Source organism: Sorghum bicolor, chromosome 6 (assembly GCF_000003195.3).
Source record: "Sorghum bicolor cultivar BTx623 chromosome 6, Sorghum_bicolor_NCBIv3, whole genome shotgun sequence".
Classification (NCBI taxonomy): Eukaryota; Viridiplantae; Streptophyta; class Magnoliopsida; order Poales; family Poaceae; genus Sorghum; species Sorghum bicolor.
In genome coordinates this window covers 6,966,436-6,982,016 of record NC_012875.2, presented here as the reverse complement: position 1 = coordinate 6,982,016, position 15,581 = coordinate 6,966,436, and the positions used below count along the sequence as shown (strand labels likewise).

At 49.2% G+C, this 15,581-nt stretch overlaps 2 protein-coding genes across 2 annotated transcripts; one reads left to right on the top strand and one right to left on the bottom strand.

Annotated features, from left to right (window-relative positions):
* On the top strand, positions 1,868-3,032 carry LOC8069413 (heavy metal-associated isoprenylated plant protein 27). Its single transcript, XM_002447507.2, has 2 exons — positions 1,868-2,171; positions 2,280-3,032. Exons 1-2 carry the CDS (start codon positions 2,091-2,093, stop codon positions 2,664-2,666), a joined length of 468 nt encoding a protein of 155 aa, XP_002447552.1. The 5' UTR covers positions 1,868-2,090; the 3' UTR covers positions 2,667-3,032.
* Positions 3,607-14,640, bottom strand: LOC8069412 (prostaglandin E synthase 2). Its single transcript, XM_002446150.2, has 6 exons — positions 14,155-14,640; positions 13,101-13,235; positions 12,902-12,974; positions 11,921-12,015; positions 4,217-4,384; positions 3,607-4,109 (listed from the first exon to the last, which is right to left on the bottom strand). Exons 1-6 carry the CDS (start codon positions 14,483-14,485, stop codon positions 3,937-3,939), a joined length of 975 nt encoding a protein of 324 aa, XP_002446195.1. The 5' UTR covers positions 14,486-14,640; the 3' UTR covers positions 3,607-3,936.

The window sequence follows — 15,581 nt, the reverse complement described above, 5'->3', positions numbered from 1 at the left end:
CGAGTATTACTGTACCGTACCCAGCCGACTTGGGTGGGGATCGGGCCTGCGCTTCATCTCATCTGCCCCGCCGCTAGTGCTTGGGATTTGGGAAGGGAGAGAGAGGCATCGCCACCCCCGCACGGTTGACGGTGCCACAGCACGTACGCGTGCACGTGGGTGAAGCATGGGACAACCGAAAACGAAGGATCATGCCTGGCAGCAGCTCGTGACCCGTGTGACGTGCCCATCCACCCCGCGTCCCGACTGCCACGTGCGCATCCATCCATCCGCGGAAGGGAGCGTGACGGCCCAAGTCCTTGGCGGCCGCGGGAGGGACCGTACCACGCCACCCAGAGGCTCGGGCTCCAGTCCACGCGCCCGATGTCAGTTGTGGTTCATCGTCCCAAGATGGGTCCGTGACAAACTGTAGCAAAGTGCCAGGTCGACATAAACCCGTCATCTCCAAAAACATTCAGTTGCTCACCACTAAGGTCTTGTTTGTGTTACAACTAAACGGAGTTAATCTCATCAAAGATAGAACTGCTCCCGCTCTCTGACGGGAACCGTTCCCGCTCCTGCTACGCTCCCACGTTCAGAACGAACCGTCGGTGCCATGGCGGTTGCCTGCGAGCACTTCCCCATGGCGTCCGTACGGATGTATAAATATACATCACAAGATCAATGAAAACTACTGTTCATTTCGTCCATTTACATTCTCATTTACATTCCAACACAAAACAGTTTGTTTAGTTCACAAAAGTTTTTGGTTTCTTCTATTTGTATGTGACAAATATTTTCCAATTATAGATTAACTAAGCTCAAAAGATTCGTCTCGTAAACTACAGATAAACTGTGCAATTAGTTTTTATTTTCGTCTATATTTAATGCTCCATACATGTGTACAAAGATTCGATATGATGTGAAATCTTAAAAAATTTTTGGAACTAAACAAGGCCTTAGTTTCCAAAAAAAATTAAGATTCTCGTCATATAAAATCTACGGTATCTGCATGGAGCATTAAATATAGATAAAATAATAACTAATTACACAGTTTACTTGTAATTTACGATAATAGTTTTTTAAACCTAATTAGTTTATAATTAGATAATATTTATTAAATACAAACGAAAGTGCTATAGTAGCTTCAGAAATTTTTCGTGAACTAAACGAGGCCTAACTTTCAGAAATTTAGAACTGTTCAAGTTGCTCACTTGTAGTAGTAACTTCAGAAATCTAGTGCTCCTCACCCAAGCATACCGTACCCAGCGCGCACACTCTGCAAACTGCAAGTGCCAAAAGAAACCTTCAGGAATTTAATTTTAAAAGCTTTAGTGAGCAATTCAGTAGTATATGGTAATTGTACGTGAATCTCGGAGCTGCAGCAAAATCGCTCACGGCTCAATCTTGCTAGTTTTTGATGTTATATATTGAAGAAACAGTACCAGTACATACTCCCAGTACACCAGTACGAGAGGCTCAAGTAGAGGCCTCGTAAACAGTGGCCGGCCGGTGCCGTCTCTGTCTGGCGACCCCAACCCCATGACCATGACAGTAGTCCCATTATTTTTGGCCGGTTGGCAGCTTCCTCGCACTCGTCTCGTCGGCCGGCCAACAAGTTCCGGTCACGGGCATTCGCAGCTCTCTACTGTACTGTACCCAAGCTTGACCTGACTGCCACACCATAACAGCGGCCGGCCTGGCGTCACCCTCATCGCTGCTTCACCCCCACCTGTCCACGCGCCAACCCCCACGTGGCCCCCCTGCCTCCATGGCGTGTGGACCCCACATCCACCGGAGCCACCGCCGTTTCCTTCCTCCTATCATCCATCCCTCCTTCCAGCGTCTTTAAAAAATTTGAAAAAACTTGCTCGCGGCCCCGCGCCCCCACGTGTCGGGGCGGTACTGGATTCTCGCCGGTGCCCAAGATGCCTATATTTATCAATCATCAGAGGGCTAGTCTTCCGTCCTCTCCAGCTTCTTCTCCACTTCTCAGCTCTTCATCAATCACAAAAGAGTCCTCCTTTGTACTACTGTAGTACAACACACATCAGATCAGCAGAGCCTCTTCTTCATCTTGTGTTGTTGTTTCGTTTTCCCTTAGCGACGCCATGGGCATCGTCGACGTCGTCTCCGAGTACTGCTCCTTGCCCAGGTCTCGCCGCCATCTCAAGAAGAGGAAGCAGTTCCAGGTACATACATACATACATACATACTTCTGATGAATCTTGATCTGTTTCTCTTCAAAATCCCAACAAACTGACCTGACCTGACCTTGAAAACCTGATACACGCATGCAGACGGTGGAGATGAAGGTACGGATCGACTGCGAAGGCTGCGAGAGGAAGGTGAAGAAAGCACTGGAGGACATGAAAGGGGTGAGCTCAGTGGAGGTGACGGCGAAGCAGAACAAGGTGACGGTGACGGGGTACGTGGACGCCGGCAAGGTGATGCGGCGGGTGGCGTACAAGACGGGGAAGCGGGTGGAGCCGTGGCCGTACGTGCCGTACGAGATGGTGGCGCACCCTTACGCGCCGGGCGCCTACGACAAGAAGGCACCCGCCGGGTACGTCCGCGACGTCGTCGCTGACCCTACCGCCGCGCCGCTCGCCAGGGCGTCGTCCACCGAGGTCAGGTACACCGCCGCGTTCAGCGACGAGAACCCCAACGCCTGCGCCGTCATGTAGATGGTGGTGAACTGGTGATGATGTCGGTGCCGGTGTTGGGGGGACCTGGACGACCTGGACCCTCGAGAGGACGGTGGTGACAGCTTTTGGTTCTAGATGCTTTTATTGTTTGATGTTGGAGCTTTTGCTCATTTTATGTTTTTTTGTTTCATTTTTTTTGTCTCGTTTCTGGGTTTGAGGTAGTAGAGTAGAAGAGATGTAGTAGTATGTGTTTTGATTTTGTGAAAGAAAAGAACGGATTTGTAATGGTAGTAGTAATTTGTAGTAGTGTTGTGGAAACTGAACCGGCAAAATCGGTCGTCGTTCTTGCTATTGCCGTCTGTTCATTTGAGCTGATGAATCTGCAGCAATCAATCGTTCTTGCTATTGCTGTCTGTTCATTTGAGCTGATCGCAGTGAATCAGAGTGATTTCAGCGTGATTGGTTGGTTCCCAAAGGGACGTGCAAATATCCTAGCAGCAGCGTACTAGTAGTGGTGGTTTCGGTATGGATTTGAGCACTGATGAGGACGCGCCACGGTGCATTATTTCGGTGGTTGCAAACGCCAAACGGTAGGTAGCCTTTGGTCTTTGGGCGGCCACTTTTATTTGGGTTGGTGAGCAGTCAGGTATTATTAGTTGCAAAATTGTTTTCCTGGTTGCCATTCATGGCCAGCAAGGTGATTTGCTCATACTATTCTTCCTCCGTCCTCTCCGATCTGCGATTCCTTTAATTTCCCCTGTTTTTTGTGCTCTCGAGTTGCAGCTTAAAGCAAGAAGAATTGCAGGCGCTAAGGTCTTGAGAAAGTTTCAGCAATTTCTGTTTATAACTAGTTTGGCTAGGGTTTTCAACACTTCGTTAAGAAACAGGATAAATAAAACTAGTAGATAGACGATTCGGAGGCCCGGCAGAACCCATGTATGGGTCATGGTCATACGATCTAAGGACCATTTCTGGAACATGTCCAGCCAATAAATGCCACATGATATTGCCATTAACTAATTAAACAATCATGAATCTGTCAGTTTGGCAGATCCAGCATTCTCCGTACTTAGGCACAGCAGGATTGCTGAGATGCTGGAGTACAATTTAGACGTGATCAGCTAGGAGAGCAAAACATTGTACAGTAACACAACCAAAACTCCCAAATCAAAACACTGTTCCTCGGTGCTAGAACTTGAAATCTGGCAGAGCATTATTGCATACGCTTAATTTGGGCAAAATTTTGAATAGCCTCCATGTATAGGCACAGGTTCCACTAAATTCTTTAAAAGAATGTCTTGTCAAAATTCTAGTTTCCTTCTGCATCCTGTATTCTTGATGGTTCTCCAACTGCAACTTCCATGCGTTGGTACCAATCACCGATTTCAGTATTCTCAACCATGTCTTTTCCTGCTCTCAAGTACCGTATAGGTCTTAGAACACCGAAGACGGCAAGATCTGCCAAGTTAGGCTTGGAGCCACCTGGAGGAACAGCCACAGTCAGTATTGCCTTATTCAAGAAATAAAATTATCTCTACTGTTTCCCTATTCTTATGCCCTTGTTTTTAGCAAGCGAAAAAATATGATACCCAGGAAATCTCTTCCATTCAGGGCTTCGATCCATGTATTGGCAGCATCATACAACGAAGCACGCTCATCAGTTATGTTGTATTTCTTCTTTAGCTTCTTAGATACCATGTACATGGCTACAGCACCAGCATACTTCACGGCAAACCTCTCAGTAAAACTGAAATTACCTGCATAACAAAGGTTTGGAAAGAAGCATTTATTGTCGTATGTGAATCACACAACTCAAGTAAATTTGTGTAATCATCCATATAAAAAAAATGATAACCCTTACATCTGTTGGTACAGTATAAAATAGATTCTAGTCCAATGTCAAAACTCATTGGAAAGATAAGTCAGAACCAAAATCGCTCTACAAGTTGCTGGACAGATCAATCGAAGCATAGACTTGTACAAAAGCACACCGGGTACAACCTTCTTAGTGTCTTAGGCCTTGTTTAGTTTCCAAAAATTTTTGGTTTTACGTACTGTAGTACTTTTGTTTTTATTTAGCAATTATTGTCTAATCATGGACTAACTAGGCTTAAAAGATTCATCCCACGATTTACAGATAAACTATGTAATTAGTTTTTGTGTTTGACTATATTTAATGCTTCATGCATATGCCACAAGATTCGATGTGACGGGGAATCTTGAAAAGTTTTTGGTTTTTGGGTTGAACTAAATAAGGCCTTATTAGCTTGGTGTCTAGTGCCTCGTGGTTATTCCAGCCACGTCCTGTACGTAAAACTCTTTCTCCTTAATTGAAAGGCTCAGCTCCTGCCATTTGCGTTAAAAAAAGAACCAAAATTGCATTCATTTTTCTGGACAGCCATCAGATTAAAGGAAACAACCCTATTGTACATGAGACCGCAGCAAATGCTTTAGCTAGCCGTAGTAAACATTCTGCGGCATGGTTAGGACAAGCACCGGTTTGCGCTTTGCCCTTTCTAAATGCTGATTGTAATCTGCCTATGTCTAGCTAATAAAGTCAATCTTTGCTCGCAAGATCAAGAATTTGTTTACAGAGTTCACAAGATTCATCGATCAAGACAAGACTATGTTGTTTGTTTGCAGGGTTCACAAGATCAAGAATTGTGTCAGGTACCTTGTACAGAGTAAACAGGCAAAAAATTGATGTGTTTGCTGGCATCTAAACATCCAAAAACAATTTGATGTATGTACTGTCTCTGAGCTGATACAAGATCCCAAGAAAAAGATGGATCCAGTATGCTTGTATCTCTGAGCTGACGTACAATCACCAGCAAAAAGGCAATCTAAGCAATTGAATGTATCCGCAAAATGAAAATGATGAAAAAAAGATGAAACTTTAACTGCACATCTTTGAAAACTTATGAAGAATCACAAGCTTTTCGACAGAAAGACCAAAGAGAAAAATCATGCATTCGACATTCTAGCTATATGTGTTCATGGCATTGCCATAGTTCACACATTATCTGAGTATGCAACTCCCAAAAATGGGTTTCATAGGTCATCAACACTCAAAACTAACAGATCTAAGAAAAGATGACGGGGCCTGTCAAGGGCACTGTAGTCTAGGGTAGCTGGCCCTCGACTACGAAGCTCGTAGTCTCCGGCAGAGTCTTCCAGAGCGGAGGTTATACCCCTCTCAGCCGGCTGGGCTTAGGAGACGTGGGGAAGAAGGAGATAGGAGATTAATCTTGCTTGATTCATTCTTCCCTGCTTACAGGAATAATTAGCCAATGGCCCAACAAACTATGGAAGGAATTCCCCTAATTATAGAACTAACCAAAACAGCCTCCAATCTAATCCCTAATTTCTAGCCACTGGAAGTTGCCCCTTCGGGCTGCTGAACCGCGCGCCCTGCACGCTCAGCCGCGCGGCGTACGTCGCGGGCGCGCCTGCGCCTTGCGTATGTCCGTCCGCACATGACATCTCTCCCCGCCTCGAAATCCAGCTCGTCCTCGAGCTGAAAGGCCGGAAACCGAGAGCGGAAGTGCTCCAGATCCTCCCAGGTAGCAGCAGACGGTGGCTCGCCCTGCCACTCGACGAGCAGCTGGCGCACGCCCCTGGCAATCCGTGCCTTGGCGACCTTGGCGGGTGCAGGAACAGCAGCCCCGTTCAGTAGAGGGGGCAGCGGAGGTGGGGCAACCGGCGGTGTGCCGACGAACTTCCTGAGGACGCCGATGTGGAACACGTCGTGCAGATGAGCTCCTGGGGGCAGCTGGAGGCGGACAGCCACCTCGTTGATCAACTCCAGGACCTGATACGGCCCGACATAGCGAGGCTTGAGCTTCCCCTTGGGCGCGTTGGGGAGGGACGCCGCAGCGCGCTGTCGGAGGCGCAGCCAAGCCCAGTCGCCGACCTGGAAGGACACGGGGCGATGGTGCCGATCGTAGATGCGCTTCTGTGCCACCAGAGCCTGCTCCAAGCGATAGCGAACGTCGTCGAGGAACGCGGTGCGCTCCTCCATCTCCTGAGCCACCGCGGCCACCTGGGTATCTCCAGGCTCATACGAGCGAATGGTCGGGGGATCCCGGCCGTAGACCACCCGGAACGGCGTGTCGCGGAGAGAGGACTGGTAGGCGGTGTTGTAAATGTACTCCGCCCACGGCAGCCACCTGAGCCACTGGCGAGGACGGTCCCCGGAGAAGCAGCGTAGGTACATGACGATGACATGGTTGGCGGCCTCGGTCTGTCCGTCCGTCTAAGGATGGAAGGCAGACGACATGTAGAGCTTTGTCCCGGTGAGCCTCATAAGCTCCTGCCAGAACGTGGACGCAAACACCGGATCGCGGTCCGAGACAATGGACTGTGGAACGCCATGTAGGCGAACAACGTCGGCGAAGAACGCCTGGGCGACGGACTCCGTGGTGTAGGGGTGTGCCAACGGAATGAAGTGGCACTACTTGCTGACGCGGTCCACCACGGAGAGGATGACTGTCTTGCCCTGCACCTTGGGCAGCGCCTCGATAAAGTCGATGCCGATGTCGGCCCAGACAGCGGACGACACCGGTAGCGGCTGCAGCAGACCCGCCGGCCTGAGGTGGTCCGCCTTGTACTGCTGGCAGGTACTGCAGGCTTGCACGAACGCCTGCACGATGCGGCGCATGTTGGGGAAAAGTGGAAATCTCGCCGAAGTCGATGGAGGGTGCGGTGGATGCCCTCGTGGCCATCGTTGTGAACGGCTGCCACGACCTCCTAGAGGAGCGGCGACGCGGGCGGAATGTACATGCGGCCGTCGTAGGTGACCATACCATCCACCAGCACCCATGGGGCGGCGCGGGCGCCCGTACGAACCTCGGCGTAGAGGGCGACCAAGGCCGGGTCGGTGGCCTGGTCATGGCGCAGGCGGTCGACGAGGTCAAAGCGGGGCGCCGAGATCGCCATGACCTCCCCCTCTTCGGTGCCGCGGCGAGAGAGAGCGTCGGCGACGATGTTTGTGGCGCCGGAGTGGTACTCCACCGAGAAGTCGAAGCCCAAGAGCTTGCCGACCCAGTGGTGCTGAGGGATCGTGGCGATGCGCTAGTCGAGGAGATACTTCAGACTGTAGTGGTCTGTCTTGACGATGAAGCGCCGCCCCCAGAGATACGGCCGCCAGTGTCGTACGGCCTGGACGAGGCCGATGAGCTCGCGCTCGTAGGCGGCCAGCGCGCAGTGGCAGGGCGCCACTGGCCGGCTGAAGAAGGCGACCGGGTGGCCCTCCTGAGTAAGGACCGCCCCAAACCCGACGGTCGACGCGTCGCATTCGACGGTGAACAGCTTGGTGAAGTCCGGCATGGCGAGGACAGGGGCGGTCGTGATGGCGGCTTTGAGGGCCGCAAACGCCGCAGCGGCCAGGAGAAACCCTCCTTCTTGAGGAGCGCCGACAGCGGTGCAGCAAGGGCCCCGTAGCCGTGGACGAACTTGCGGTAGTAGCCCGCAAGCTCGAGGAAGCCGCGTACGGCCCTCACCGAGCGCGGAGCCGACCAGTCACAGATCGCCTGCACCTTGGCCAGGTCCATGGCCACTCCCTCCGCGGAGATGACGTGGTCGTGGTAGGCGACGGAGGGAGCTCCAAAGGAACATTTGGAGCGCTTGACGAAGAGCTGGTGGCGTTGCAGTTCGTCGAGGACGGCATGAAGGTGGCAGAGGTGATCTGCCCATGTCCTGCTATAGATGAGAATATCATCAAAAAATACCAGGACGAAGCGACGGACGAACAACCGGAGCACATCATTCATCAGGCCCTGGAACGTCATCAGGCCCTGGAACGTCGCCGGGGCATTGCATAGCCCGAACGCCATCACCAGGAACTCGTAGAGGCCGTCGTGGGTGCGGAACGCCGTCTTGTGCACATCCTCCGGCCGCATCCGCACCTGGTGGTACCCGGACCGGAGGTCCAGCTTGGTGAAGAACTTGGCACCACGGAGCTCGTCAACCACCGGGATCGGAAAAGCGTCCTTGACGGTGAGCGCATTGAGCGCCCTGTAATCGACGCAGAAACGCCACGAACCGTCCGACTTCTTGACGAGGAGGACCGGCGATGAGAAGGGCGAGTCGCTGTGGCGGACGATCCCCTGCTCGATCATAGCGGCGCACAGCTTCAGGGAGATAGGGCCGTACAGCGACGGGCTGGGCGCCGGGCTTCAGGGAGATGCGGTGGTCGTGCGCGCGTTTGGGGGCAGACCTGTCGAGTCCGCGAAGAGCCCCCCCTACGCGTGCAGCAGGGCGTCGAGGAGAGGGCCTGCCTCCGAGGTGACGCCCAGGGTCGACGCTGAAGGGCAGGCGACGCCTGTCCAGGAGATGGGGCGCCCTTGGCGCTGGAACGTCATGTGCCAGCTGCCGAGGTCCCAGACGATGGGCCCAAGCGCGCCCAGCCAGCGTGTCCCCAGGACGACGTCGTACCCGGCCAGCGGCATGACGAAGAGGTCGGCCGAGAACACGACGCCGTCGATGAGCAAAGGAGCGTCGCGGATGACGCCGTCACAGGTGACGCGCTCGCCGTTCGCGACCAAGGCGGTGAGGCGGGGTCGCTGGTGCAGAGGAAGGCCGAAACGCCGGGCCACTGCCTCCGAGATGAAGTTGTGTGTGCTGCCAGAGTCGAGGAGAGCGACGAGGGCTGCGGCGCCAAGGGTCACTCGGATCTGCATGGTACCCGCCACAAGGACCCCAGCCACGGCCTGGAGGGAAAAGCAGGGGGCCTCGGCGTCGAGCTCGGCCGCCGCCGCCTCGTCCGCGGTGTCATCAATCTTGACGCCCTCCAGGAAGAAGATACGCCTGCAAAAACGGTTATGGCCGCGAGTGTATTTCTCGTTGCAGTTGAAACAGAGACCGAGACGGCGGCGCTCGGCCATCTCCTCGGGCGAGAGGCGGCGATTACCGGGGGGGGCAGGTAGTGCCAGCGGCTGCGGTGCCGGCGGCAGGGAAGCCCGGGGCGCAGGCGCCGACAGAATGCCCCGCGCAGGTGTGCGTGGCGCAGGCGGCGTCGGGCGCTCAGCCTCGATCAGCTCGACCTAGCGCGCGAGGCTCATGGCCGCGGCGAGCGAGTCGGGGTTGTGGAGGCGAACGGCATGGCTAAGCGGCGGCAGCAGACCGCCGGTGCAGAGCTGAACACGCTCTCCTCGTCCAGACGACCCGCTCGAGGCAGGAGCGCCTGAAAACGGTTGGAGTACTCCTCGACGGTGCCCGTGCGCCGGCACTCGGTGAGTTCGAACAGCGGCGCCGATCGGAGCGGCGGCCCGAACCGCAGGTTCAGGAACTCTTTGAAGCGCGCCCAGGTGGGCGTGCCGGAGTCCTCGAGCTGGGTGTACCACAGCTGCGCGACACCGTCGAGGTTGTACGAAGCCTGCCACACGCGTTCCTCCGCCATGGTACGATGTTGGCGGAAGTAGGCGTCGCACTTGTTGAGGAAGAGCATGGGGTCGGTGGTGCCGTCGAAACGTGGGAAATCCCACTTCTTGTGCTTGGACGGGTAGTCAGGGTGCTAACCGTCCGCACGCCGATCGCCGCCGCCGCCGGCGGACGACTCAGACTTCTCCTTCAGCAAGGCCATATCGGCCTTCATGGTAGCCATGTCTTCGGTGATGGCCTTGATGGCCGCCATGAGATCGGCTGCGGAGGGCTCTGTCATGATTGGCGCGAGGGAGACGGACGCGGCCGAGGTGGGCGATGGGGTTGCGGCGGAATCGGGGTGGGCGGCTGCGGAAGATGAACTGGAGGAGCGGGTGGGGGAGGATCGACGAGACCGTGATACCATGTTGTCAAGGGCACTGTAGTTTAGGGTAGCTCGCCCTCGACTACGAAGCTCGTAGTCTCCGGCAGAGTCTTCCAGGGCGGAGGTTATACCCCTCTCAGCCGGCTGGGCTTAGGAGACGTGGGGAAGGAGATAGGAGATTAATCTTGCTTAATTCATTCTTCCCTGCTTACAGGAATAATTAGCCAATGGCCCAACAAACTATGGAAGGAATTCCCCTAATTATAGAACTAACCAAAACAGCCTCCAATCTAATCTCTAATTTCTAGCCACTGGAAGTTGCCCCTTCGGGCTGCTGGACCGCGCGCCCTGCGCGCTCAGCCGCGCGGCGTACGTCGTGGGCGCGCCTGCACCTTGCGTACGTCCGTCCGCACATGACAGGGCCCTTGCTCTTTATTTTCGTCAAGGTATAGAAGAAGGCCTGACAACCATATGGGGGCCATAGCAATCAACAAAATCAAGTTCTGAATATTACATGATACATTCCTTTTTTCTCTCTCGAAGGAATTCCGTGATACATTTCTTGTTCCATGCCATCCCATAAAGGATAACAATCCACAAAGGATCCTACTTTCTGAGAAAGGCATAATTGTCTTTTGTGAGAACCCTGAGCTCTGATAATATCTGGGCCATAAAAGTGTTAAATACTCCTTTATATATTGTCATTAGATGGACCTTTACCCCCAAGGCCAAAACTGCATCTTTCCCATGACACCGCCTGTTTAGGGGAATGACACGTACAAAAGATAGGTAACTATTTCAATCATATCTGGAGAAGAAAACGTGGGTGATGGCACAAGAACCCACAGAAGATAGTGGTGGGCTATTGTCACAAAAACTGAAAATCAATAGTGTTTGGCTATTGTCACAAACTGAAAATCAATCTATGCACCTAGATACCTTATGTCTTGGTACATATTAAAAATTATGCATCTGAAAAAGCCAAAACGACCTACAATTTGGAACCAAGGTAATAAAATGCAATGGAACCAAATTTGGGAGTGGCAAGAAGAAATAGGTATGTTTAACATTGACAATCAATAATAAACATATACATATCTGGTTTGCTGAAATAACCATAATAGATTATAACCAGATTTGTCTGCACACAATGGTAAATTGTTAGAATATGGATTCAGTAAGGAGCAACCAAAGTTATAGTATGATTTGACACAGATACGCTTCATGCCATTGTTCATTATGGGAATTTAGAATTTTACAACATCATATCAGCTTGATTTGAAAATAGCTATCACCCAAATACCACCCATTAGTCCATGAATCCATATTATAACAATTTACCATTGTGTGCCTTATGTAATTCTCAATAAGTAGAGCGTGAGCTTAAATTTGCACAGGTGTTTAGTGATAGTGGGCAGTGCTCATCTCAATAAATTCAATTTTGCAGGAGAGGAAAGATACTGAAAGTGCATCTCTGAAGTTCAAAGTATGAAAAAGAAAGGAATCATAGGAAGATATGCACAACAGATTTGAGGATATATCGAGTTACCATGTTTTGCAATGTAGTCAAAAGATTCTAGAGCTTCTGAAGTTGTCCGGTATATGTTAGGAGACAAGACATGCACAAGGTGTTCATCAACCCACCTAGATCAAGGGAAAAATATTAGAAGGAAGAAAATAAAATAGCAAAGTTTCAAAGAGCACAAGGCCCTAGAGTAGTGGTCAAGCTCAAAAATTCTAGAGCATTTGAAGTTATCCGATATATGTTAGGAGGCAAGATATGCACAAGGTGCTCATCAACCCCCTAGATCAAGGAAAGTATTATAAGGAAAAAACATAATAGCAATGTTTCAAAGAGCACAAGGCCCTAAAGCGGTAGTCAAGCTCAAAAGTGCCCAGGCGGCTTCTGGCATATATTAATATAAAATGAGCATGTAAAAAATAGAGAAAAACACCTAGACTAAATGCCTAGCAGTAAACAATGTGTTAGCAAGGCTAGAGCATAGGCAACGCCTTTTAAAGCACTGGTTTAGGCATAACTATTCAGATAGTGGTGGCGAAAGCAGGATTCTAACTGTTACCAATATAATGCCAGTTCACCCCAAATGGGCAATACTGATCGTGAATGGTACAGTGATAAGATCAGGACAAGCAACTGAGTTTGCACAAGTTTCTTGGAACATGTGTGGAAGCATAGTAGTTATAAAAGAAAAGTAGTTCACAAATATTTGAAGGAACTAGCAGAACCTGAAATTCAAGGACAAATCTAATTTTCTGTTTATTTGTGTACTTTATGGCTGTTAAATCATTTTCAACTCACTACGTAAGGCCTGCACCTGATGTTCACATAGAAAAGTACAAATGGACTTGTGCATGAAGGTTAAGAACAATGTGAGGTCACGCTACCACTACTAAAAGTGAAATCACAAAAAACTTCATTACTTTCAACCTCTGAACCATGAGTTCGAAGAAATTTTGAAATGATAAGCCATAACTTAAATAGTAATTAAGGAAGTAATAGATAAGATACCTTCGCCATTTTGCTTCCTCATCATTAGTGGGTTCATCAGGGTTGATTCTGCGCTGTAGTATATTGATTATATCTGTCAATAAGATCACAAAAATGCCAAAGCACTTCATTGTTTAGCACATATGAAAAAAAAGAGCATGTAATTTGCGATTATCACAATGTAAAAGGAGACAAAAACTATGTAACAGCAAAGAGTAACCTGATGAATCAACAAGCTCTTCACCGTCTACTGTCAATATTGGGACTTTCTTGTAATCAGACCACTTGATTTCCTTTTTGCTCAATGGATTAACCTCCACGACTTTGTATGGTATATCATGATAGTCTAAAAAGGCTGAGATGAAGGCAATGGAGAAAAAGTTAATGTCATGGCAGTGGGAACATGTATATTCAAGAACAGAAAAGTATATTGTCCTCAAGCAGACAATTTCTATAGTTCTCCCACTGTTATGAAATGTTAACACCAATATTTTTAAAAAATTTATTCCATTTCATTACCCTCACATTCAGGAAAACAGTTTGGTATCTAACTATTATTTACTGTACTATAGAGTTCATGTACCAAACCTGTCAAACATTGGCACGGAAAACAAAGACAAACCACATTCCAAATTCCAGATTTAAACATGGAGCAAATTGCTATCATATCATACTTCAGAAACATAATACTAATATAAAAAGAGAGTATAACTCTTTGCTACATATGGTTTACCAAGAACATTCATATCACTTGGATCATCTCTCAATCTAATAGCACATTCATTGTGAACCCTACCACCCATGGCACATTTAAACAATTTTATAATTTTTCTGTTTCCTCGCCACCAATTAATACATTAACCATAGCACAATCCACTAATAAAATTATTAATTATGATAGCAATGGACCAATCCAGATAAATGACCCATTCCACGAGTAGCCCTCGTGCAATCAACTTATTGGTCATGTATCATACTCATCTTCAGCAATCTAGCACTCCTCTCAGTCGTGATGCACTGTTTTGTGATGAATGATTGCTTCTTGAATTTACCAGATTAAGTTCATCTATTATGTTTGGTTCATTCATTACTATAAGCAGACCGAGCAAAGCATGTAACATTTTATTATCTATAAGATGATGTACCCCTACCTTTTTCTAAAAAAACAAATAATCATATATTCCTACACGAAATGAGTGAAAAAAAAAATCTCCTGATCCCAGAAGCAAGTGGAAAACTGATTTGAACATAACATACACTGGAAGGTGTCTCACCTCTGACCTTGTTGCAAAAGGGGCAGGCCTGGTACTGGTACAGCACCACGTTCTGCGGCAACAGATCCGGCTGCGGCCGCTCCTTGGCCTTGGCCTCCGCCACCGCTACAGTAGCGAAGGTAAGGGAGAAGGATACTGCGCCGGCAACCCCGGCAGGCATCACCCTCGAGGACGGAAGCGGCGAACGGGGCGGCGGCACCGGCGCCGGCGTGGCGCACCACCGCGCGCCCGCGGCGGCGGCGGCCGTGGCGGGGGAGGCTGCGCCGTTTAGATGGCGCGCGGAGAGGAGGGAACGGGAGACTAGGGTCTGCGCCGCTCGCAGCGACCTCATCTTGGCAGGGTTCTAGGGTTTGGCCTTGTCGGCGCCGGGGAACGACCAATAGATCCGGTGGTTTAGCGGCCGCGTACGAGGGCTCTAAAACCCACTCTGCCCTGTTTCTCTCAACCAAGGCTCGTCGTCCAGATTTCAGCGTATGGAAAACATTGACCAATGGGCAGAGCTATCGGCTATGAAACCAAACACGTTCCATAAGGGCCTGCCACTCAATCAAGAAGCTAAACAATTTTTTTTCTTAATCTTAAGTAATGATAGTACATATTGTAATATCTGAATGCACAATCCATGCATATTATCTTGAGAAATGATAGTACATGTTGTAATATCTTAATGCGCGTCTAAACAATAAAATCCATGGAGTCGTTTCTACTAAGAAATGCAAGAACCAATGCCAAATACTACTCTTTTTGGCAATGGAATCGGAGCTTGAATGTTTTTGGTTTTCTACGTGAGCACACGAAATGACATTAACAAACTGGCAATATATGTTAGTTCTGGTGCTTCCGATTCTGGTATCCCCTTTCTAATGGTGATTATTTTCTTTCGTTGGTCTTTTTTCAAGTAACATGTTAAACTAGGTTGTGTTGACATTGTTCTTTAAACACAAAAAGATCAGATTTTTTTTTGAAATATATATGATTTTTTACAAGAAAAGTATTTATTTGAGAATCAAACGATTTTATGAAGTGATCTGATTCATCATGTGAAACATTACTTGAGAAAATCTGTACCTGGAACGTTTCTATAACAATTTGTATCACACCCTAACCCATGCATATGCCTTTAAGAATTTCACGAAGACAAGCTTCACGGTGCGATGGACGCCTCGCCTCTCGATCCATAAGCGCTAGAGGATATATGAGTTGGGGAAAAAACTTGATAAGACACAACGCTTTCCACCATCCGCGCTACGCATGGTTCTAACCTAAAGATCTAGAGCTAAGCCAATGGAAATATGAAATCTGGTAGAATGTAATACTCTTATAAAGCTAAACCCCACTAGAGATTTCTCTCAACATGCAAGCTATCCACATCAACAATCCACTAAAACTTACATTTATAGCCAACTAGCACATGTAATTATGATAGT